General features: G+C 39.7%; 1 protein-coding gene across 1 annotated transcript in view; it reads left to right on the plus strand.

Moving 5' to 3' along the window:
• The window catches only part of LOC117471624 (non-muscle caldesmon-like), a 35,163-nt gene extending 15,113 nt beyond the window's left edge, over positions 1-20,050 (plus strand). Inside the window, exons 3-14 of the mRNA XM_034116752.1 lie at positions 1,212-1,749; positions 2,600-2,736; positions 2,863-3,148; positions 4,466-4,582; positions 4,878-4,901; positions 5,061-5,102; positions 5,857-5,888; positions 6,184-6,268; positions 6,551-6,691; positions 7,482-7,580; positions 9,082-9,184; positions 19,582-20,050. Of these exons, the coding sequence (XP_033972643.1) occupies positions 1,212-1,749; positions 2,600-2,736; positions 2,863-3,148; positions 4,466-4,582; positions 4,878-4,901; positions 5,061-5,102; positions 5,857-5,888; positions 6,184-6,268; positions 6,551-6,691; positions 7,482-7,580; positions 9,082-9,184; positions 19,582-19,607 (1,630 nt within the window). The 3' untranslated portion in view covers positions 19,608-20,050. The remainder of the gene's footprint in view (positions 1-1,211; positions 1,750-2,599; positions 2,737-2,862; positions 3,149-4,465; positions 4,583-4,877; positions 4,902-5,060; positions 5,103-5,856; positions 5,889-6,183; positions 6,269-6,550; positions 6,692-7,481; positions 7,581-9,081; positions 9,185-19,581) is intronic.
• Positions 20,051-23,917: the final 3,867 nt, after the last annotated feature.

The following is a 23,917-nucleotide window of genomic DNA, read 5'->3' on the forward strand; positions in this document are numbered from 1 at the left end:
CTTTTCTTTGGAGCGAAAACCTTTTCTTTCGGAGCAGCTCCCGCTGCTCCGGCTCCATGGTCCCCTCACTCGAGAACAAGACATGTGCACTCCAGAGACGGAGGGCACCTGAGATACTTGAACTCCTTAAATATTACATTTAACATCAACTATTAAAGTTACTTTGCATATTAACAATAAACTAATACATGTTTATCATCATAAATATAAAGTTGTTGTATTTGCTAGCTTCATCTTTACCAGCAAATGATGCTAACATACAAGGCAAAAATAATTTGGACCCAAAAATCACATATTCTGCCTAAGACGTATTTTACTTCTTGTACTTGAAGCATATTTTAAAACAAATACTTGTGTACCTTTACTTACTTGTATACATTATGGTAGTACCACCTTTAGAGATGTGAGTACAAGATACAGAAGTCATTGCTTTATTAAAATGATTCAAAAGATCAAATCGTTCATCATTTTCTGTGCAATAATATGCACCAAATCCAATTTTGAAAATAACTGAATATAGTGATCATTAACATTAAAAAAAAGAAATCAACTGACTGCACTGGAGACATTGGAAACGAAGTTTGCACTGTTCAGCCAAACTCCCTCTCAGCCTTAATCAAATGAAGATTAAACACACTCAGAGTCAACGTTTAGAAACCAACTAAATCTCTCCGGGAAAGAAAACATCAGCCTTTGGGTGTTTAGTCAGTGCTGATGAGGTTCGGTCTGCTGATTTGCGCTGACCTGGAACAAGAGGCTGCAGTTTCTCTTTGTTTGTTGTTACCACGGGCACAATCTCTGTTGCCATGGCGCCTTGAGCGGCATGTCCTGTGTGCCACCTGCCGCCTTGATCAACACTGTAGATCAACACTGTGAGGAACCTCTGGGTGACACTCAGTCGCCCATCAGCAGTAACAGGAGACACTGTCTCAATTACAACTTCAATTGAACTCTACTACTAGCAAAATGCATGATTTTATTTGAAGTAACATGCATATTTGGCAAACTATTATTTAACACAGGTTGGATTTTGACAAGTGGCTCAACAATATAACTTTTGTCCAACTCATTCATTCTCTAAAGCACCTCCAATAAATCAGCTGAACCACTGATATAGTTGTATTACTATTAAATGTTTTCAAAATCCAACCAAATCTTGACCCCACCTCTTGTCAGGCTACTCAAAGGTACAGTTGTTCAATTGTTCTCAGGCTGGACGGGGAGCTGAAGCCCAGATGCTGCCTGGTTCTGGAGGAGGACGAGGGCTTCAGCGACTGGAGTCACAGGTTGGAGAATCGTCCTGAGCAGGAGGTGCAGGATGACTGCAGAGCCCGGGTGCAGAGACCTTCAACACAACAGAGGAAACCAGAGACTGGAGAGGAGAAACAACATGAGACTGGAGAGGAGAAACAACATGAGACTGGAGAGGAGAAACAACATGAGACTGGAGAGGAGAAACAACATGAGACTGGAGAGGAGAAACAACATGAGACTGGAGAGGAGAAACAGCATCAGACTGAAGAGGAGAAACAGCATCAGACTGGAGAGGAGAAACAGCATCAGACTGGAGAGGAGAAACAGCATCAGACTGGAGAGGAGAAACAGCATCAGACTGGAGAGGAGAAACAGCATCAGACTGGAGAGGAGAAACAACATAAGAGTGAAAAGAAGAAACAGCAGGGCAGTGAAGAGAAGGAGGGATGTGAGCCAGGACACAGCAGTAGGTCACAGGAAAGACCTCCAGAGAAGGTACACCGCCCAACAGATCCACACTGTAATACTGGGGCTTTCTTTACCAATGAGTCTGTATTGTTCAAGGATTCAAGGATCCCAGGTGTATTGTCATATGCACAGTATAGCTGCAGTGTAGTTATGGCTATGAACATCTTAAGTCCAAAGCTCCTCCAACAATGCAACATATTATATATAGGACATAAGAAAAATTAAATTAAAATGAAACATAGTAGGATAGATTAGATGAATGTTCACAATGTTTCTGACATTAGGCTCATTCCTACAGCATCAATTGTATTCCCTTTTTATTAGAAATGAGTAACAATCTCTTCCTGGCATGATGTTTATTTGTATCAAAAATTGCAATCTGTAAATCCTTCAGTTTTATATATTCATTTTTCTGCATTTGGTATGAAATGTGGGTAAGAGATACATTTACCCTTCTTGATGAATTGTAGTGGCTTTGATGATCAACTGATCAGGGCAAATATTGGCCATAACATTAAGTTGCCACATGCCTCACTAATATACTAAAAACAGTTATACCTGCAATGATTCACCTGCATTGGTTATTGCCTTTGTGAGCATTTTAGTATTTTAATGGAGTACAACTCTAAACAGCTGCAAGTAAGGCAGTAACTGAGTAATGTGATCAAAGTTGGTGCTTTATATACAAAATACTAAATAATTCCGAAAATAACTTATGAATTTGAATCGTAATTAATTAACGGCATTACTAAAAAATGTGTGTCTACACTTCTCTGAAACTGGCTGGCAATATCAAGCTTCAAATTATTATACATTTTTCCTCAGATACATATTGTCACTTTAGATTAACATGCAACCTGCTTGGTTATAATTGTAGATGTCCAGCAACAGAAAGGAAGTCAGGACGTCGTACAGCTCCACGGTGTTCCTGCCACAGGACAACAGATCGCAGCACGCCACGGGCCAACCAGCAGACAGGACGTCCTACCTGGCGGCCGGGACGATGAAGCCACGGTGAGTTCTCCGCTCTTCGCCTGGTTCTATCTGTCTTTTCCCTTTAGTCAGTATTTGTTTTGTTTTCATCCTGGGATCCAAACATTCAAATGTCTTTATAAACTGTTAAAATGATCTCCAACCCAGCGGAGGGGCCTGCAGGGTGGATGGAGAGCTGGAGCAGGAGGAGCAAAAGGAAGAGGCACAGGCTGCTCTGCAGATGGAGCGGAGATCAGCTGAAACCAGACAAAACCCCAGAGATGAGGATGACCAGGAAGAAGAAGAGCTGAGATTCACACATGAAGAGAAGGAAGACCTCCACCACAGCTGGGAGGAGGGACCCAGGGAGGAGGAGGAAGAGGAGGAAGACCTCCACCACAGCCGGGAGCATAGACGCAGGGAGGCGGAGGAAGAGTACAAGCTTCGAGACAAGGTTGACTTTCCATTAACACTGTTGCTATTCCTACTAATATCAGCTCTTCTGTAACACTTGCCTTTATCGGGTCGGTCTGTCTTTCTGTTGCCCTTCTTTTAAGTCATCCACAAAATATGTTTCTTGTACAAGATTGTGAAAATGTGAATGGTTCCTGGAGGAATTTATTAAATTCCATATTTTGTTTACTATAAACTGATTATTTTGGAGATTCCCTGACTTTTTGTCATGTCATAATCTCATGTCCTGATGAATTGAGAGACATTTCTTTTGTCATGTTCCCCAGAGCATGAATCTTAATGTTTTTGTTGACTAGCATATTTACTTCAGAAACAACTAAATCTAATGGTGAAATGCATGCCCAGAGGAGGAACTAACCCTTTTTAAATGTCATAAGCATGTTTTACATTTATCCTAAGAATAATTATATCAATCTATAAAGGAGATAGTTGAGCAAATTCAGACTCAAACCTTTTTTTTTATAATGAAAAGTAAGTATCACTGAATAAGAAAACTCGACAGGTTACCCTACCTGTCGAGTTTTCTTATTCAGTGATACCCATCAAAACACACATGTTGAATCCAAAAACATGTGCAAAGCTTATTTTTGTTCATGTTTATATCCATCTCATAATTAATGCTAGCACACTATTATATTTCCAACATCTATTATATCATTATTAGTGTATTTTGATTTAAAACTGTGCTTCCATCAGGATCAACTTTTTGTACCTTCATGACCGGATCTATAAAATGTTTATTGCTAGTAATGTCCAACTCCTTCACATTGTGTGGGCCTCTTTAGAATGTTACTCTGATTATTATATAAAATACTTGATGCTAATAAGCAATAGTTTGCTGACATAAAACCAAGCATGTCTGGTTTTTCCCAACGTTTCATGAAACATTAAATCAAACACATGCATGCTTCTTTTTTTTTAAACTCACAGTTCATTGAATTTGGCTTTAACTCTGAAAGTAATAAAGTAAAAGAATGTATCTTTGGCTCACTGGGTGAGGAAATGCCTGAAAGCAGCAATGATGTAAGATGTTGTAACAAATTCCTACTTTTAGCACCACTGGTTTGCCGGTGTTTTATTAGTCTTCTGCCACCACATAACACGCAATAGGGGAGCAGTGCGAACACACATTTTGAAAGGCTTTATCCAGAGAAAGAACAGGCATTAAGGAAAACTGTGCTCCAGATTATACTCTTTAACCCAATAAGACTGTATAATACTGCTAATACTGACAATAGTCTACTGTATTAAAACAATAGACATATTGGTTGATATTTGTATGGTGGTGTTGTTCTAGAGGTCAATGGAGAGCGGGAGGATTGAGGAGCTGAACAGAGGATCTGCAGCCTCTCTTTGCAGCAGCAGCGAAGGCGAGGAGCCGTTAAACTACGGTCCGATGAGCCCCACGTTCAAGGTATGTCATCAAACCAAAGAGGGTCTCTGCAGTATGATTTTCTAAATTCAAAAAGCATTGGAATGAATGCCAGCATCTATAGGTTTGGTTAGTGAAAGTAGTTGCGGTAGAGATGATTGTCGGTCTCTGTCTTACAATTCTGCTGTTGCACAAAAGGATTTGGTTCTTTAAAGCTTTTTTTGGTGGAAAATATCCCGGTATGGGATTTTGTAAACATCACCCAGTCCTATGCTTCCATGTTAACCATGCCAACATGTTTTTTTCTCTTTCATGCTCCCCGCTGTTCTTCTCCCAGAAACTCCTCATTCAGTTTTACCCTGTGAGTGCTGTGCATGTGTCAGCTGACTGATTTGCACTGATTTAAATGTACACACGTTTTGCTCCAAACGTTTTGCATGTCAGAGTTCTTCTGTACTTATAGTCATTCAAATGACTTGTGAGAGCTGCCGGGCCTGCTCTAATCTGTGTCTCTTCACAGGATGAAGCAAACAGCAGAGTCCCCCCCGACAGTAAATGTAAGGTGAGTGCTGCAGCAGACCAGTGTAAAGGGTCAAGGTCAGAAGCTGTAATGGGATAAGAAATGTAAATTCAAAGACATCTTAAAAATAGCACACTATTCTATTCAAAATATTATTATTATTGTTGTTTTTATTATTGTTGTCATTATTATTTTTCTTTTTGTTGTTGGTTAATTGGTTGGTCTATCTTTTGTATTATTTAAACTGCCAGATTTTCTTGGCTCATTTTAGAAATGTTTTAACCCGGGTTTAACCATGTCAAGCTATTTGTTTTGATAAATGCTGTTAAATGTGTTTGTCTTAATATGTTATTTACCTCATGTCATTCAAAGCTCAATCACATAAACAAACACAGAGTCCTTGGGCAAGACACTTCACCCTAAATTGCTCCTGTTGGGAGTGTGCACAGTATGGAGTGTACAGTATGTAAGTCGCTTTGGGTAATAGCGTCTAATAGGTAACAATGTAATGATAAAACTAAAGAGCGCTGTCTCCAGGATTACCAAGTTAGCTGGAAAGCTGAGTAAACAACACCTTGAGCGGGTAATCCTGTCCCGGATCTTGGGGGGTTTCCACACACTCACCCTCAATCTAGGAACATACGTTTCTGTCTTGATCTGTGAGAAAAATGAAATAACAACTTTGTGCCGGTTTATAGGTGCTTAAATAAAAAGTCTGCTACTGAAGGTCAAATCCCATACAGTACATGTGTAATCATTCCTGTGAGTTTGAACCTTTCATTGTCTCTTTCCTTAGATCCTAGAGAGAACTGAATCACTGAGGAAAAGGTAAGTGTGTGAAAATGTCTTGTGAAGTAGATTTAAAAGAATGTTGTTTCCAGTGCTGCACCATTTTATGGAAATGTTATAAGAATAAATCTAGGAATAAAAAAAAAGTTCCAGGTACAAAATATAAAGTGCAGGAGTTGAGAAGAAAGTCTACTCTTAAAGATATCTGCTTATCAAACACCCTGCTGCTTATCTTGTTTTACATTATTAATTATATAAAAGAATATACTTGTACATCATCAGATTTCTCACAGTTGTATACTTTCACTCTTAACACGTATCCATTCTCCTAAAGCACCGGCAGCATAAAGAAGACGCTGTCACCTGTTGCTGTTTCAAAGATTGACAAGAAACTGGAGCTGTACACTCATGCTCTCGAGGTGAAACCCCACTGAGTGACTCTTTTCAATGGTTCTTTTTCTTTTATTGACTTTTTTGAGAACCCTTGCAGTACTTCCAAAAACTGCCAGTACTATATCACAGTTTAGGATAATGCATCTTTGTTTGACTCTAACAGAAACCATAATATTCCGACAATGAGATCAAATTCTGAATAAATCATCTGTGTGAAGAACCAGCATGTATTGTTGAACTACAATATGGAAGATCCCCAATTTCTGTGTCTCATTATGTTAAACTCTCAAACCTGATCTCATTCACAGGTCGCCTCTAAGGAAAGCAGGTCCGGCAGCCAGGTGCTGACGGACCTGACGAGTCCCACTGAAGCCGTCTCGTCCAAGAAGAACCTGTTTGAGGCCGGGGAAGCCTGGAAGCAAAACGCCATCTCAGTCACACCATCTAAGGTAAATTATGAAGTTTCTTTCTTTATCCTAATTTACCTTTTTACATTTAAACTGATAAATAACTGCTCATCCTTTCACTCAGGTTTTTTGATGAATTGTTCAGAAGTTGAATTTTCCTGTTTGTTAATGTTGTGTTGTATTACAAATCCAAATGAAAAAAACAGGCATGACCATAAATCTTTGATGTGCAATATTTTATTCTAAATAAGCCCTTTAATGCTTATTGGGGTTTTCCCTTTGGTTTTAGTGCATGTAAATGGTCTACAAAGGCTTGAATCCCAAAGTTCCCTCCAGAGGGAGTTTCTCTCCCACACACTCCCCCCCTGCCTGAAATGCTGCCGTTTGACGTGCTTCTATAGGCTACCACTCCAACACATTGTACATGATAGGCTAAGGGTCGGGACATCTCTGAGCTCTTGACCAATCACAACACAGCCGACCAGTTAACCAATCAGAGCAGACTGGGCTCTGGTTTCAGACAGAGGGTGAAAAGAGGTGCTGCAGCACAGGCAGTATGAGGAAAATAAAGAGCTTTTTGAACATTAAAGCATGGAGACATGTCACAGTAGAGGCACAAATACAAATCTGAACTACATTAGGGCCCCTTTAACATTGTTAAATAGCTTCCAGTTTACAGACACATGAAGTTTTACATCAGAAAGAATATGATATTTTGTCCAGGGAAGGTCTAGAATTTGATTTAATATAAACATCTATGGTACATTTATGTAGGTGAACTTGAAACATACAGAATTACAAATATTATAATATTTCCTCTTATCTTTCTCAGGATGCAGATGGTTTAAAAGTGGGCGTGGCCAATCTCATTAATCAGTGGGTGAAAGAAGGTGAAGATGGGAGCAGGTGCAGCTCACCTTTTAGACAAGGAGTAAGTCTGAATTTGATCCTCAATGAACATGATTGTTTGATACTTGTCTCTGCTTCACTGTCTTGCTTTTTTCTATCATGTCTGACACGATTCACAAAGCTTTTCACCCATGAACTGATCCTTTTTCAGTTCTGTGACATGAGCTTTGGAACAACTGTTTATTTCTATCAAATGTAATCTCCCCCTTCCTTAACTTTCATCTACATGTTGTTTTATGACACTATTCAAGAAGAATTCCTCCCCACTATGCAACCACACCCATCTTTTTTCATCTGGTGTAAATCATTTCAACCCAGCTGAACAGAGCAGTCAGTGAGAGTCTGCCGCCTTGTGGCTGCAGAGATGACAAACTGTGTACTGTATGTTGCTATATTTGCAGTATGAAACACGGTGTTGTTTTAAAACATAATAATTAAAGGCTAGAGTTCAACTAAATCTAATAAGCTTTAAATTAATTGAATAGCATTGTTCTTCTAATGCACAATTTAATGTTCAGAGCTGACCGAGGATAGTTTGTTAAAATCTCATACTCTCATAACTCTGCTTTCTTTACCATTACACTGTAAGGAGACAGTTGAAAACATTAAAGATTTTATAGCCTCATTCAAAACCAGATGTGGACAAAGAAATTGGTTGTATAAGTGTAGTTCCATGCCTGGGGACCGGGACCTCCTACTGCAGTATTTCCCAACCTTTTGGCTCTCGATCCTTTACAATGAGATAATGTCTATTTGTGACCCTGCTGTCACTGCCTATGGCTGAGCGTGGAAATATATTATGATCAGTTCCACCAGAGAAGAGTTCCCATTTGATTGTATCTTTAGAATTGTTAGGGCCCTGTTACAATAAAACAGATGGTCTGTGTTTTTTAACAGGAAAATCAAATGTTGCTGTTGTTATCTTGAGACCCCTCACATTAGTTTAATACTCCACGGGGGTCTAGAGCTCCAAGTTGTGAATAAGCTCCCTTCAGAGTCCTGTTGTTATTCAAATGTTTTTTTTTTTAAATAATTTTTTTCTTCTCTAAAATGTATAATTACTGTATATTGTAAATACTGGCATGACTTGTTTAGACCAGAAAAAACACTATTTGGTTTGAATGCTCACAACCTTTTATATAAAGTCCGTGCTTACAACTCATACCAATGTATGACTCAAAAAATCACTCAAAACTCACCTTTTCACTCTTGCCTTCAACTCCTAATCCACTTACCCCTTGCCCCTATTCCACCTAGCTTACTGTAGCACTTTTTACTTTTGTTGTTATTTTCCTTCTTTACTTGCTTGTAAAGTATTTTGAGCACCAGGAAAAGCGCAATAAAAATAACATGTATTATTATTATACCTGCAATTAAGTCATAAACTGTCACATATTTCCTTTTTGATTGTTTCAAAAAGGCACATTGGATGTTAAAAGTTTCAGATGAATAAGGCCACACTAAAGTTGTTGCATAATGTCTATGCATCCGTTTTGATAACTGATGTATTAACTGAATTCCAGGAAAGTTCAACTGGGAAAAGATCTAAGTTTGTGGTGACGGGTCACGGCAAGTATGAGAAGGTTCCTGTGGACAGCAACAGTGAAGATGCAAACTGCCAGTCAGGTAAGACTACATCCATTTACGTTGGATTGTTACTGTGCTACTGTAGTAACTTTGTTGTTGTTATTATTATATTTATTAATGACTTCGTTATTAATAAAAAATGTCATCTTTCATATAATTAATAGTCAAAATGTGCCTCATATTTAGAGACTTATTGTTTAATTTAACCTGCAAAACTAGCTTGAAGATAAATGTTATTTATATAAAGAATAGTCAAGTATAGACACTAACATTAAATTGGCCTAAACAACGTTTATTACCAAAAAAAGGAATTCAAATGAAACATTAACTAATTCAAAAGATTATATTTTACAAACTGTCCTCCAAAAACAAGTCAAGTCTCAATATATTCTGTATTTTGTTATAGTTAGAACATCCCATGAAAAGACCAACACCCAAAAAGAAAGATGTACTAACAAGTATTGTTATTGTCTCAAAGTATGATATATACTGACCCAAAACTATTGAAAACAAATCAATGAGCCTAACTATTGCACTGAAAAACATGTTCCTTCATTACCATGAATACTCACATACTCAATCCCATATACAAATAATTAGTAAAACAGGGGTTTCACCCTGGGTTTCAGCCAAAGGCAACCTTAGCTGAAATAGATACATAGCAGGAACCCCCACTAAATATGTACAGTTGAGCTGCATAATAAACTGGTGTTCAATAACATTGTGTGGCCTTGAGTGCCATGCATAGACATACCTTTGTATGGTGCATACTGTCTGTTGCTAGCTTAAGTGATTGCCCAAGGATTCATGGGTAACAGACCATTTGTGATCCCTAGAGATCCCTAGGGATCACAAACCGACTGTTGATGGTTTCTACTACTGCAGCAAACGTGGATTAACCTGCGGCTTAAAATAGTCCTCCACAAATGTACTATCTCCCACTGTTTGAGTTAATGTTTTAAAACAAAAACAAAAGTTATGGAAATTGTTTGACCTTTTAAAAAACCAAAGAGTATGTGTGTGAGTCATCACTATAGGTTTACATTGTCAGTAGGGGCGGGGCGGCTTAAGACTGAATTCCATATATAACACTGGGAAGTCAGAGAGTACTAACACTGTGGGTTCTGGTCCCTTCATGGAAGTAGTTGACAATAACACAAATATAAAGTACCACAGACATTATACTTTAACAATGTACTTTTCAGCAGTGATGTCTGTGTCTCCTTTTAAAGCTACAGTTGAATTTAGTTCTTATTATTTGGTACTTTGTTTCTTTGTCTGACAATCCATAAGTAAAAGCAATCAAATATATGTGTTAAAAAAAGGGAAATACCAGACAAAAGTTTCACATTTAACTTTATGCACCTTTGATCACACAGTTAATATAAAACATGTTATGGCTTGAGCATTCGAGTAATAAATGGGGCTTTGGGTAGCTTATAGGAGGAAGTCCACCTCACACGAAATTCCACATACGGATGATCATCTTTGGGAAAACAGCAATTTTTTTAAATCGAAATATAGAGACAAAAAGGTTCAAAGCTAACATGCAAATGCTTGCTATGGCAGCACCAAATCCTCAAAATGAGTGCCCCACTCATCTTCTAATATCTGTACTTATTCTCTAGCTATCCCTCAATATTTAGTTAGTCTGTCTTCCTACAGCAGGACTCAGCATCATCATTGTCATCATCATGTTCATCATTCATTGGTATCCACTTCTACATCCTAGAAACAATCTAAATTCAGTAACATTTTTCACAAGTCCTGGACAATCCATCACAAGGCAGGACATTACAAACCACAACAGGGTCAATTAGTTTATCTCTATTTCATTGAGGTTGCGAGGTCACAATGGATCTCCAACTTACTAAACGATAGAAAACTGCACTTTTAATTATAAAAAGGAATTCAGACTCTGTATCCCTTTGGATATGTGCGTTACATTGCCCATTACGTTACGTTTACAGCATTAGCATGCTAACATTTGCTAATTAGCACTTAACATAAACAGAGCGGAGGCTAATGACAATTTGTTTGAAAGTATAAAACCAAATTTAAACTTTGACCTCCTGTGGGATCCTTGTTTTTTTTGTACCAGCCTGTGTGGTTGTAGTTTCCTGCCCTGGTCGGAAGCCTGAACATCTGCCGATTAATTTCCATCCATACCTTGCAGAAACCTTCTTCTGTTCTGGTTATACCTTCAAGCCTTTTTTCCTTCTTTCAAATCCAACTGCCCTGTTTTTTTTACAGGAATGTAAAAGTCCTATTTATTACAGATATTAAAGACTGCCTACCAGCGGAGTACAATGAAAGCTTTACTTTCTTTAGAAAAAATAGAAAAAAGGAAGCGTTACAAATGAAACAATCTATTATCAATCAATGTATCTACACATCATGCATTCAACTCCACAACTACACTATCATCAAATGAAAAAAGAACAATCCAACCAAGTAAAGTTGCAGCGTACATAATATTCCTTGCTTTCTCTATCTTGTTTCTTTATTGTCATATTACTACTTTTAAGTGGCAATGATTCCCCACCTACACCACCACTGTGTTTCGATCTGTTACTTTTAGAGTTATAATATATCATACATCTTACTTGTACACATACAGCTAATATACAACGTATAGGTTCTAATGAATCAATCATACTTTGTTGCCCCTCTTAGATAATCAAACTCCTCACTTCAGCCCTTATTATAATTATTAAATGAACTCAATCCACTTTGTTTTTATTCTCTCGCCACAACACTACTAATCATTGCCATTCCAAAAGATACTTCTGCAACACATCAAGTTATATATCTGTAGAGTTTGTTGAACCAAATCCTCTCGCTTTCCTGTTGAAGTCCTTTCGTTCATCTTCCTGAGATTTGTGTTTGATCAGTCCCTTTTCAAACACTGCTGCTATTTTCGAGAGTGGCTTCTCGCCGCCTCTTTCAGCTTCCTAGCATCAAAACGGGGGCTGTACAACAAAATCGGAAGGCGGTTGACAAAAGAAGGAATTTCTGCTTGATTGTCTTTAGGTTCCTTTTTCTTCTCTGAATCTTTCTTGGTGGTGTTGAGCTGTTGAATGATTTTTTCTTTTGTTGAGAACATGTGAAAGAGCAGGGCATCCCACATCTTTAATGCCTTGTGACCTTCTTTGTCGCTAATCACTTCTCGATGAGCACATTGGTCTGGGGACAACTTATCCCCACCCTGATCTGTTACCTCATTGCTGGCAGTGGAATCAACCTGTGATTGGATCTCCAGCATTGGAAACTTAGGTTCCTCTGGCTCCACGACCATGTGTTTCTTGAGCCGTGTCCATCCACTTAGCTTCCCCTTTAGGCCTTTTAGCTTCTGGGGTGCTTGGGCTGAGCTGATGCTGTCACATCCTTCTTGTCATCAGTTGAAGATGCAGTTGATGTCGCTGACTTCGTGGAGGGGTTGTCTGGCAGGGCTTCCGTCGGCGCAGCTGAAGCTTTGGTCCTCAGAACTTCCTTCTCTTTGAGTCCAGTTTTTTTGCGGAGATGCGGTGACATTCCTCTGTTTGGGGATGGAGCTTTGACTGAGACTGAGGCCTGAGGCAGAGGGGCGGGAGTGCAGAGTCAATCACAGCGGCTTTAACTATGGATGGTTTCATGACAGTATCTGTTGCTGGCTTTGCAGGGGAAATGTTCTCTAGTGGTAGCTCTGTTGAAGGCTGAACATTTCTGTTGTGCATGCTAATCTGGCCCTGATTGGGGGTAGACTTTAAAGTATCCGAATTTGCATCTGATAATTTTGTTTCTACAGGGACAGAGGAAGGTCTTGATTCTGTGTGTGGATTATGAGGCTGTGTTTTTAGAGTCGGTTTGTTTGAAACATGAACAGTAGATTGTATTGGAGTGCTAGAAAAACTGTTCAGTGAGGAGATTGTTTCTTCCTTACTACAATTAGTTTCTACCTTTGTTTTTATCATTTTCAATTGTGAATCTACATGAACCTCAGCATTGTGATTCATGACTGAAGAGTCCTTAGTTGTGGGTGGTTTTCTGTCTGGTTTTCTGATATTATCTGTTAATGATTTTGCAGATGGCTCAACAATGTTAGTAGGTGTATTATTTTGAAGAGATGTATAGTGAGGTTTTGTCCTGATCTTGTCGCAGTGACGGGCAAAGCTTTATTTTCATTTTTATGGTTTAAAGAAAACCGGAGTTGGAGAAGACGGGGGCAAGGTTGGAGTATAGGTCCGAATCTGTGTAAGTATGCAATTTTGGCTCAGGTAGAGGAGAGGCCCAAGGTTAGTACTTTAGGAGCGATTAGTGTGTCTTTAGTATCACTGTTGGCTTTGGCAAGGGTTGAATATTTGCGACAGCATGGTTAGTTGAATTAATGTTGAGACGTTTGAGTGTTTTCAGTGTGAATTTTATTTTCTACAGATGTCTTTGTTTCAGTGACTGATTGCCTCAACTGTTTCACTCCAGTCTGAGAGCTCACAGAATTTATAGTGGTTTGAAAAGTATCCTGAGACAACGCGATTTGACTAGCAATGCTTTGCTGTTCTACACTGATACTAGACATGTTAGCCATGACGTAACCAGAAGAGGAGAAAGCACTTCTCCCAGTCTTAGATGTTACAGAATGTGTTGTCCTTATAGGTGGACTTTTAATAGATCTATTGACTTGTATTGGCTTGGTGCGAGGGGTTGGTTCGTTTACAGTGTTTTTAGCAAGACATTGATCTGCAGAAGTCTCATAGGATCCATGTTCAGTAATAATTTTGGCAGTGTGTTTACTATCTACTTGTACATTTAAGTAATTTTTTGTTTGAGCAACATAGCCATGAACAGGATCTGCATGTATGGCTTGCTGTCGAATCTCAGTCCCGTCTGAACTCAGCTGAGGGCTTCTTTGTCTGACATGCCTCATTGTAGGGCTAGACGGCATGATAGTTTTACTGGCCTGCACAGAACTAAAAGATGGTTTATTAATCACTGCTCGGTCTGTAATAGGCAAACTACGTTCACTATGAAGCGTGTCAGCGACTTTGGTTTCAGTGGCAACAATACTGTGGATATTGCTGCCCCCAGAGGATATGTATGACTCTAACAGTTCAGCAGCAGGACTAGTGTGTTGAATAGTCTCTACATTTCCTGATTGTCCATCTGAGTCTGTGAACGTCTTACTGACTGTTGGTAATCCAGCAGACGGTTTGTTGGACTGTTTGGTTTCACTGCTAGGCATGTGCAGCACTGTATTTTCTTTTAAAAGATTAGAAGCGGGTGTTGTTTCAATGCCAGGTCTTTGAATGCTATCTGCTCTAATAGGTATACTGAGAATAGACTCTATTGGTGCTTTTCCTGTCATTAAGTCAACTTTATCATTGGTGAATAGTGATTGCAATTCTGTTTCTAATTGTGTGTTGCCAACTCTGTTAGTTTCAAAACTATTAAATCTGGGGAGTTTAGGTTCTATATTAACTTGGTTTGACAGTATTGCACCTTTCGCAGGGGTTCTAAGACTTGTTTCAATTGTAAGAATATTGCTGACATTGCTGTCACAAAAGTATTTGTCTGACTGTAACTTTTCTGCAACAGGTCTACTGTGTTGAATAGCATCTACATTTTCTGGCTGTCCAGCTGAGACCGTGAAAGTCTTGCTGAAAGTTGGTAATTCTGCAGACTGTTTACTGGATGTTTTGTTGGACGATTTGGAAGACGGTTTGGAAGACGGTTTGGAAGACGGTTTGTTGGACGGTTTGATTTCCCTGCTGGGCATGTGTGGCATTGTGTTTCCTTTTAAAAGATTATAAGCTGGTCTTGTTTCAATACCACATTGTGTTGGAATAATTTCTGCTGTAATAGGTAGACTTGGAATACACTCTGTTGGTGTTTTTTCTCTCAATAAGTCTACTTTATTAATGGTGGATAGTGATTGCAATTCTCTGTCTAATGTTGAGTTGCTGACTCTATTAGTTTCAAAACTATAATAAGTGGGGAGTTTAGTTTCTGTATTAACTTGGCTTGCAAGTATTGCACCTTTAGCAGGGATGCTAAGACTTTTTTCAATTGCAAGAACATTGTGGACATTGCTGCCATGAAAGGATTCGTTTGACTGTAATGTTTCTGCAGCAGGTCTACTGTGTTGAATAGTATCTACATTTCCTGGTTTTCCAGCTGACTCTGTGGAAGTCTTGCTGACAGTTGGTAATCCTGCGGACTGCTTGTTTGGAGATTTGGCAGATGGTTTGTTGGATAGTTTGGAAGATGGTTTGTTTGACCGTTTGGTTTCACTGCTAGGCATATGCTGCATTGTGTTTCCTTTAAAAAAAATAGAACCTGGTCTTGTTTCAATACCCCATTGTGTTTGAATGCTTTCTGCTCGTAAAGGTAGACTGGGAATACACTCTGTTGGTGTTTTTCCTGTCAATAAGTCTACTATAGCATTAGTGGATAGGGATTCAAAATCTTTATCAAATATTGAGTTACAGACTCTGTTAGTTTCAGAACTATTAGAGTTGGGGAGTTTAGGCTCTGTATTGACTTGGCTTGATAGTATTGCAACTTTAGCAGGGATACTTACACTTGTCTCAATTGCTTGTGTGGTCTTTACTAAGGCTCTGCTTGAGTTTTTGTAGTAACCTGCTTCTTGAACAACGTTATGGTTGCCATTGGATACATTACTACTCTGTGGGGTTGGATGTACATTCTCAACAGTTTTGGTTAGCTTTGGGGGGTCTTTTGTGGGCACATTCGAGGTCATTTCTAAAGGAAATGTATAACCTGACATATTGGGTGATTTGGTTGCAGTGACAGAAAAGTCAGGTAGTGTGGTTGCTCTTGTAGGTTTGCCCATTAAGTTATCATTTACAGCAGGTGTATTAGGTACACTTGGTGCTTGAGAAAATGTTAAGAGACCTTCAGGCAAATGTATCTTGTTGCCTTCCACTTGACTTTTTCTGTTAATTTGAACTTTAGTGCTGAGTTGTTGATTGATGTTTGTGCTTTGGACAGCTGCAGATGCTGTGCAGATACTATACTGTGAGGAACATACAGATGATATAACAGGTTCGTGAGGAAAAATGGGTCCTGTGGTAGTGGTAATTGATTCTTTGGAGAATATATTTGAGAAATTGGACCCCTTATTTGTTTTGTCATGGGTAAGTTCTGCAGTGGAAGCCTTATTGGGTAAGGGAACTCCACTGCTTGCTTTGAAACACTGATTAACTTCTTCTTTGTGTGTATGTAAAACAGTTTCAGGAGCCCCTCTACTGGGCAGTGGTGTTCCTGAAACCAGATTGGTGGCTTGTTGTAATCCTGTGATAAATGTACCATTTATGATGGCCCTTCCTGTGTTTTTGGGCTCTAAATCTGTGGCAAGAGACTGAATACTTTTTTCACGGTCAGCTTGGTTTTTAACAAGCTTGTCAGTTTGTTGAACATTCAGACCATTTGCTGTTGATGAACTGACTCCATTAGCAGTCTGGTAAGACTTCACCGAAGCTATCTGTACTTGTTCTGTTTGTTTGTAATTGGTGATCTTGGATTCTACTTTTGTGGGTATTTTCTCGAGATAAACACCTTTCTCTATGGCATCTATCCCCTTTGAACCATGATATGTTTCTGCATTTGAATCTACTTTCACTAAGGGTGAAGGAAAACTTGATAGACTACTGCTATCAGTAAAGCATGGATTAGTATTTATCTCTGCCTTTATAGAAAATAGTGCCGTATTTTGTGTGTGTACCTCACCTGCTTTAGGCATTGGTATTGGAGCCTCAGAGAATGAGGCTTTTGGTGTGGATAAGTCACTTGTGGATTGTTGCATTGATTGCTGTGCCAAGCCAAGAGGAAGCTCTGGTTTTATTGTGTCCACCTTAGATGTTTTAAGTGATTGTATTCCAATACTTTGAGCTTCTGACCCGATCTCAAACACATCATTGCTACTTAGTATGGTCCGATCAGCTGGAATCTCAGAATCCCTTATGAGTTTTAAAATGTTAGCAGTAGAAACCTCCATTGAAGATGGTTGATCTTGATATCCATTTAGTTGTTTTGTTGAATCAGGCTTTGAGAGGTCTGTTCCATCTACAGCTACAGCTGACTGTGTTTTGTCTGAAGAGATTTCATTTGCACGGAGGGGTGCAGGGCTGTAATGTGATGCGGCAGTCTTTATCCCACCATAGGCCGCATACTGAGTTGGAGTAAGCCCGTAATATGTTGATCTTGATTTGGGCTTTGAGGTTGCTAATGACATTTGACTCTCCAAAAGTGATGACAAAGACTTGCGAGCATTGACCGCAGGAGGAGGATAAGGGATAATGGGGCTTGGACTGGATGGTGCTTGCATTAAAATCACTGGCGTAGGGTTGAGGTTTGGTACAGTGGATAAAAATGATGGGACCGTTGGCACAGTTGTAGCTCCACTTTCAAAAACGGGGTTTGTTTGTAGCTTAAGGATGACTGGTTGTATTAGTGTTGGTTTTACCATGGTAGAGTCAAGTGCAGTCATACTTGATGGGGTACTGGGGTACAGCTCAGTATTAGCAAAGCTTAGATTTATTGTACTCCTTGTATTTTGAACATTTATCTCTTTGTAATTGCTGGCTTGTCTGATATTACTAATGTAATCAATGTGATCAGTCTGCTTCTGTTCTTCTATGGCAGCTGGAGGTTCAATTGTACCACTCGTTTGAATCACTGATTTCTGTCTCGGAGCTTCTTCTGGAATTGCAGGAGCTTGTAGATCTTGGGAGGAGTTGAAAGCAGCGAATAAAAGGGGGATAGGTTTGGATATTTCAATGAAAGGTGTGGAAACTCGAGCCGGTACACAATAAGTAGTCTTAGATCTTCCACATTGGGACATTGGCACACTCAGTGTTTCTTCAGTTTCCACTGACACATCTGTTTTCTTTCTTAGTATGTCAGAAAACAATGCTGCTTGGTAGTTTGGATTTATAACTGTAAGGTCCTGCATGGAGGGAGGTTTAGAGATCTCATAAAATGTTGCCTTGGATGTGTAAACCCTGTTTTGTGTGGCGTCAGACTTTGTGTCTTTCACTGCATCAACCAGTGATATTTTTGAGGCGGTTATCTCCGGAGACATCTGGCTTGGAACAAAGTTGCCATTACCACTAGGTCGTGTAGTCCAAGAGGCTAGGTGGCTTTCAGGGTTGTCTTTTGAACAGGCGTTTGTCTCCCTCTGGCTGGAAATAATAGGTTGTATCTGAGAATTTGAAACTGATAGCAGTGCTGGAGGAGGAGGAAGGTCTGCAACCAGAGAAGGAGCTGGGCCTGGGTCACAGTTGGGGGCGGCTGGGGATAGGGTCAGACTGTGAGTTGATATTTTAGGGCTGGATTGCGACACAGAGGCTGGAGGGACTGTTGTGACGGACCGATGGGAATTTGGTGTCCGGTTTGAATTGAAAGCAAGAGGGTTTCGTGGAACCTGCTTAGGTGGTGATTGGGGTGGTGAAATCGAAGGTGGCATAATGAAAGGAGTCATGTCATCAAATAAGAAAGAGGAGCACTCATACAGCGGAGCCACCTGCTCTTCAGAAGTCCTGATCTGACCTATATAGGACTGAGTGGGGAAGCTGCCAGTTTTCTGGTAGGGGCTACTCCGAGGGTGAGGGAATGCAGATGCGAACGGATCACAGAAGGAGTCAAAGGGGAAACTGGACACTGAAGGGTCTGCAATGTAGACTGATTCCGGTGTCCTTGGTGGGCTGGACTGGTCACTGTGCTCAAGGTCTGTGCTTGCTTCGTTGACAGGTGACAAACAGGAGCGAAAGGGGATGGGTGTCTGAGAGAGGCTATTTTTTTTCTTGGCTCTCTTCTTCTTGAGTTTTTGAAGCCTTGCGTTGTCTTTGCCTGGTTTTGGCATTAAGGGCGGAGGATATGGCTGGGAAAGGTCAGGCTCCAGCCCGTTACTGTAGCCGACATCCATCAGCATTATTCAGACTCCTGCAAGACAGATGAGAAACATCAGTCCATTTGTTTTCATCCAAAAATCTACTTCTAGAATAACAGCAAAACACAAAACCTGCAAAGTATTAATCAAAAGAAGTCGGTCAGGTAAAAGTCAGTTTTATCAAAGTTGGTGTTAAAAGCACAAATTGTGCTTTTAACACCATTTGTCCTCAAAATGTATAATGAGTCAATTCATTCCCAAAAATACAAATTAGAGATTAAAGCAACGATCCAACAAAACTTCTCATGAAAAGGTAACACAGAGCAGAAATGTAAAGGGTTGCCGGTTGCATTGAATTATGTTTTAATCACTAAGCAGTCGGAAATGTTGAGTTTTATTCCAATACAGAGTCATATAGGAAAGTACTATTTCATTCAGACATCTCAGGAGCTGGCAACATAAGCACTGAGGTATTTGATTAAGGTCATTCTTTGTGTTTAAATAACAAATATATACATGTTTTTAATAAGACATATTTTTTCCTTTTCAGCTGGACAATTCTATGAAGATCTGTGAAACACTTGCTGGACTTTTTGGATTCTGAAAACCAACATTGATACTGCACAAATAGTAGCCACTATCACTTCATCATTTTCTGTTATTCAAGCTTAAAGTTGAAAAATAATTTTCTAATAATACATTTCTTGTGACACTTCTCATTTTACAGCAGGTAGTGAGGCAAAGAGTGAGTCTTTTTTCAGTTTGTACTTCCTATGTATTCAGTAGACCTTTTACTAAGCTGAAATCATATCAATTAAACACATTTATGTTGTTTGTCTTATCAATAATGTAGCTATTGGCTGGTGTCTGTCTTTGCTTCCTTTGTCGTTTAATGTGTAGGCAAACTTAAGTCTCCTACTTTGTTCCTAGTATAGTGTATACAGCTGCTTCCCAACTGCACTGATTGAACCTGTGCAAATGGCTCAGAGGCAAGTCTGCAGCTGGCTATAGAAAACTATGAGCTCTCATGACAACCAGCTCATTAGCAGGTTTAAGATTCTTAATTGGGTCCTGAAGAAGTTGCTCGGCTACAAGGAGCGTCACAATTGGAAATAGAAAGGCATGTAAAGCTATAACTTATGGCCAGGCTTCTTTGAAATGATGACAAACTACTTGTGAAAATAGTCTCTCAAGGAGACTGTCGGATTTAAAAATGACCTCTGCAGGAAATAAAAGTAAACTCGAAGGAGGATGATTGACAGTTACAGGAGGGTGACTCGGTTTGTGCTGGGAGGAGGGGTGACAGCATTAAGCTGATCTTCATAACCAAAGTAAATTTGAAATGTGTGCAGCAGTAAATCGGGACCAAATTCCTCATTAGCATTACAAGCAAACTATAAGAAGGTCAAAGGTCAGAAGCATAATAAACTGACAATAAATCTTACACACATTCCTCTGCAACCAGAATTTAAATAGATAAAGATGATATTAGGTTTGTAGTTTTCGCCGCAGTTGATTTTCACATATGACGTATGAAAACAAAATATATTTAATATTCAAATGTGACTGACATTTAACATCCTTTGACTTGGTTTACTAAAGAGGCAACCTGAGCTGAATTGTTTCCTTTATGTCTGAATATTGGAGTTTATCTCTGGGTAACACTAGATAAGGTCTACGTTCTTATTTTAGACCCGGGGAAATAAGAGCAAACATCCTGACACCGAGCACCTGCTGCCTGCTATCCCGCACTCACACAAACAGCCTCAGTCTGCTGGAAATCTATCCGGAACCCAAATCCTCTCAGAGCTGCTCCGACTGTGAGCTTAGCCTTGTGTTTCAGAGCGATGATTATCTTAAATTGTCCTATTATGTAATGTTAGTAATAGTTTGATCTGAAAGAAGGATAGTTTTACCCAATGGGCTATTTTCTGCAAGTTTTACAACATCTGTTCTAAATATTCAAAGTGTGGAAGTTGCAACATAGATATAACTCCTGGGAGTTGTTGTCCCTGTCTTGAAAAACAAAAGCGGGGAGGGTTTGGCCTCGGTATGGACAAATGTTTAACATGAATACCAGGGACTCCTCCAGTCACAGTGACAAGGAGGGCAGCTGACACATGAGAAGTCCCCCTTTTATGGCTCTGGGGTTGGATATCTGGGAGGCTTCTATTGGGGCAGCTCAAAAGGGGAAAGTATAAGATTAGCTTGGTGATAGCTGTTGGCCATGACCTCTATCTTTCCAGCTTTAAAGAACTTTTTTAAACAGAATGGAGATCAAGCTCTTTGGTAACCATCACATTGCTTCAATATCAATCTGAGCAGCACTTACCTTAGAGGGGAAAGGAAATGGGTGTTGTTTTGTTGGGCAGGCTGCACAAAAAAAAGAAGTTTGGTGTAAAAGTGAGCAACAGAAAAAATGTAAGACTAAAAGTGAAATGCCATTATAATTAAAGTGCAGGATTTGTTTATCTGTGTCTCATGCATACATGTACCTGTCATTAATCATACAACATGGTAAACAATGCTTTGCAATCACTTCCTCTCACAGATATTATGTCTGAAATGCATCATGCGTTTAAGATGTCAGACTTCTATCAAATCCAATGCACCGTTTCCAGGTTAGCACCCGGCTAATTGGTCAGGACAACTCTGCAGTACCACCATCTTGGCAATCAACAGACACTGAGTTTGACTGGTTTACCTTCGGCGAGCGGCTGTCGGGACAAACTGCTCTCTGCTTGTTAATCCCGGCTCAGAGTGCCACAGGGCCACTCATCCTGAAGTGAACTGAAGCCTTAGGGAGCGAGCCACCGTGCCGTGGCCATTCCAAAAATAAAACAGTTGCCTTCAGTGTGTGTTGCAAGGGCAGGGGGTTTCCAGGCCACCTGAGATGGCTGAGGTGCAGCCCCTACAGGCGATCTGCGGACACCTCCACCTGAGGGAAGGAGGTTGTTTGTGTCTGCTCAGCAGACCAGCAAGGAGAAATTCAGTAGGTAATCAGTACATGAGGCCAATTACCATTAAGGGGTTTGTTTATCATTAAAACCTCTATCATGGCTTTGGTTTTGGGGGGGTTGACCAATATGTATTATGAGTCTAAATAATGAAGCTCTATTTAATAAAGTGATTTAGATTTGAGTTATTTTTACTAAATATCTGTTTCCTTTACAGATTTTCTATAAATAAGTACACCTTATAGACTAAACCTGACAATAGTCATAAATGATTGCCACATTTAATGATGAAAGAAAATTGAGTTGTTTTAACCCTAAGCTGGGGGTAAAGTTGTATGTACAATGTTGTAGTGTGTTAATAAGGTTTGGGTTGAAATACTGTGAGCATTTCCTTTATTTACCACCTAGACTGTGTGTAGTTGTGATTTGACTGAAGTTACAACGCATGTCAACTGCTGCTATTAACACGTGCTGCCATGCGGCGCCTGTCTTTCAACCTGTATCAATTTACATCATAACACTTTACTGCCTCTTGTGGAATCTATGTCTATGAGGCTTATTAAGGAAGTGGGCTGGGACAAGACCATTGCTGTTCTGGAATAATGGAGGATTAGTCTACCGATCTGAGTTCTTGCAACAGAAATACAAAGGTAGAGTACGTAGTAAAAATACAGTAACATTGTAGGTGGAGCAACATTGTGGTTGCATTTTAGCACCAAGCGCATTTGGCACTGTGTTGTAAATAATTGTTCTACTTTAATAAAAAAAAGTATCTAAAAATTATTTAAAAAAAAATAGTTTGCTGGCCTTAAGTAGGTGTACAAAAAGCCTAAATTACCACAGACTCCAATGTAATTCCACCAGAGCCTCTGTCTACCAGTGACAGTGTTGTGAAGCATTGAGCAGCAGCACTCCAGTCAATGGCCCCTCCACTTAACTGTTGATATGTTAGCTAGCTTGTGAGCCAGCTGGTATCTCAGTTAATTAATTAACACCAGCAACACATTTGAGAGCACCACTACAAGTTAAGTGTGTTCTTCTTCTGCTTTGAACCTCCTCTAACTGTATACATTTAAAGTAGTTCCAGCTTAATACAATTTTTTTTTCTAATCTAATGCTTCTTCCTACCAAAATAAAGTTTGTGAAGTTTTCATGAAGCTGTATTAATACATTTTGGCTACTAATGGCGTATTTCCACTACAGCGCGGAGCACGGTTTAAGCGTGCCGTGCCGTGCACAGCCCGTTATTGGTTGCGTTTCCACTTGGCGTAGTACCGGCTAGCGGGTACTATTTCACAGTTTTTCTGGCCCAATAAAATCGAGGTTCTTAGCGGGCCAACAACCAGGCTTAGTCGGGCTGAGTATGCTAAACTAGAGAGAGAGAGAATCGCTGGCAAGGGGGCTACAACTACAACAAGATGAACATATTTGACCGTGATTTTAATTGTAATACACATTTCAAAATGATGCCGAAGTAACAACATACTGATACCGGTTAGTAAAAACCATGAATTAATGCTTTGTCAAGTCTGCAGACAGACGGCAGGCGAAAAACCTTTTAAAATGCGTGTTTTCTAAATGGAGATCGGCTAAGCTAACGCAGTATATGCTCCGACCGTCCACACTCACAACAACGGCCTACAGACATAAATAAACCAGCGACTGTGTTCGCCATGACACAGACAGTCTGTGGTTTGTACTTGTTTAACTTTTGTCTAGTTTCTGAACAGATATGAGGAGCTGTGAGCTTGAGTGCTAACATCTAACGGCTGATGTTGGTTTTCTGTGGTTCGCATTGAAGATGACGTCACGGCTCCGCCTACACTGCGTTACTATAGTTACTGCCCCAGCTACTAAACTGTAATGGAAATGCAGTGGGACGGTGTGGTGTAGGTAAGAGTTTGTGTTGCCAACAACGCCACCTAAGGG

Source organism: Trematomus bernacchii, unplaced genomic scaffold (assembly GCF_902827165.1).
Source record: "Trematomus bernacchii unplaced genomic scaffold, fTreBer1.1, whole genome shotgun sequence".
Lineage (NCBI taxonomy): Eukaryota > Metazoa > Chordata > Actinopteri > Perciformes > Nototheniidae > Trematomus > Trematomus bernacchii.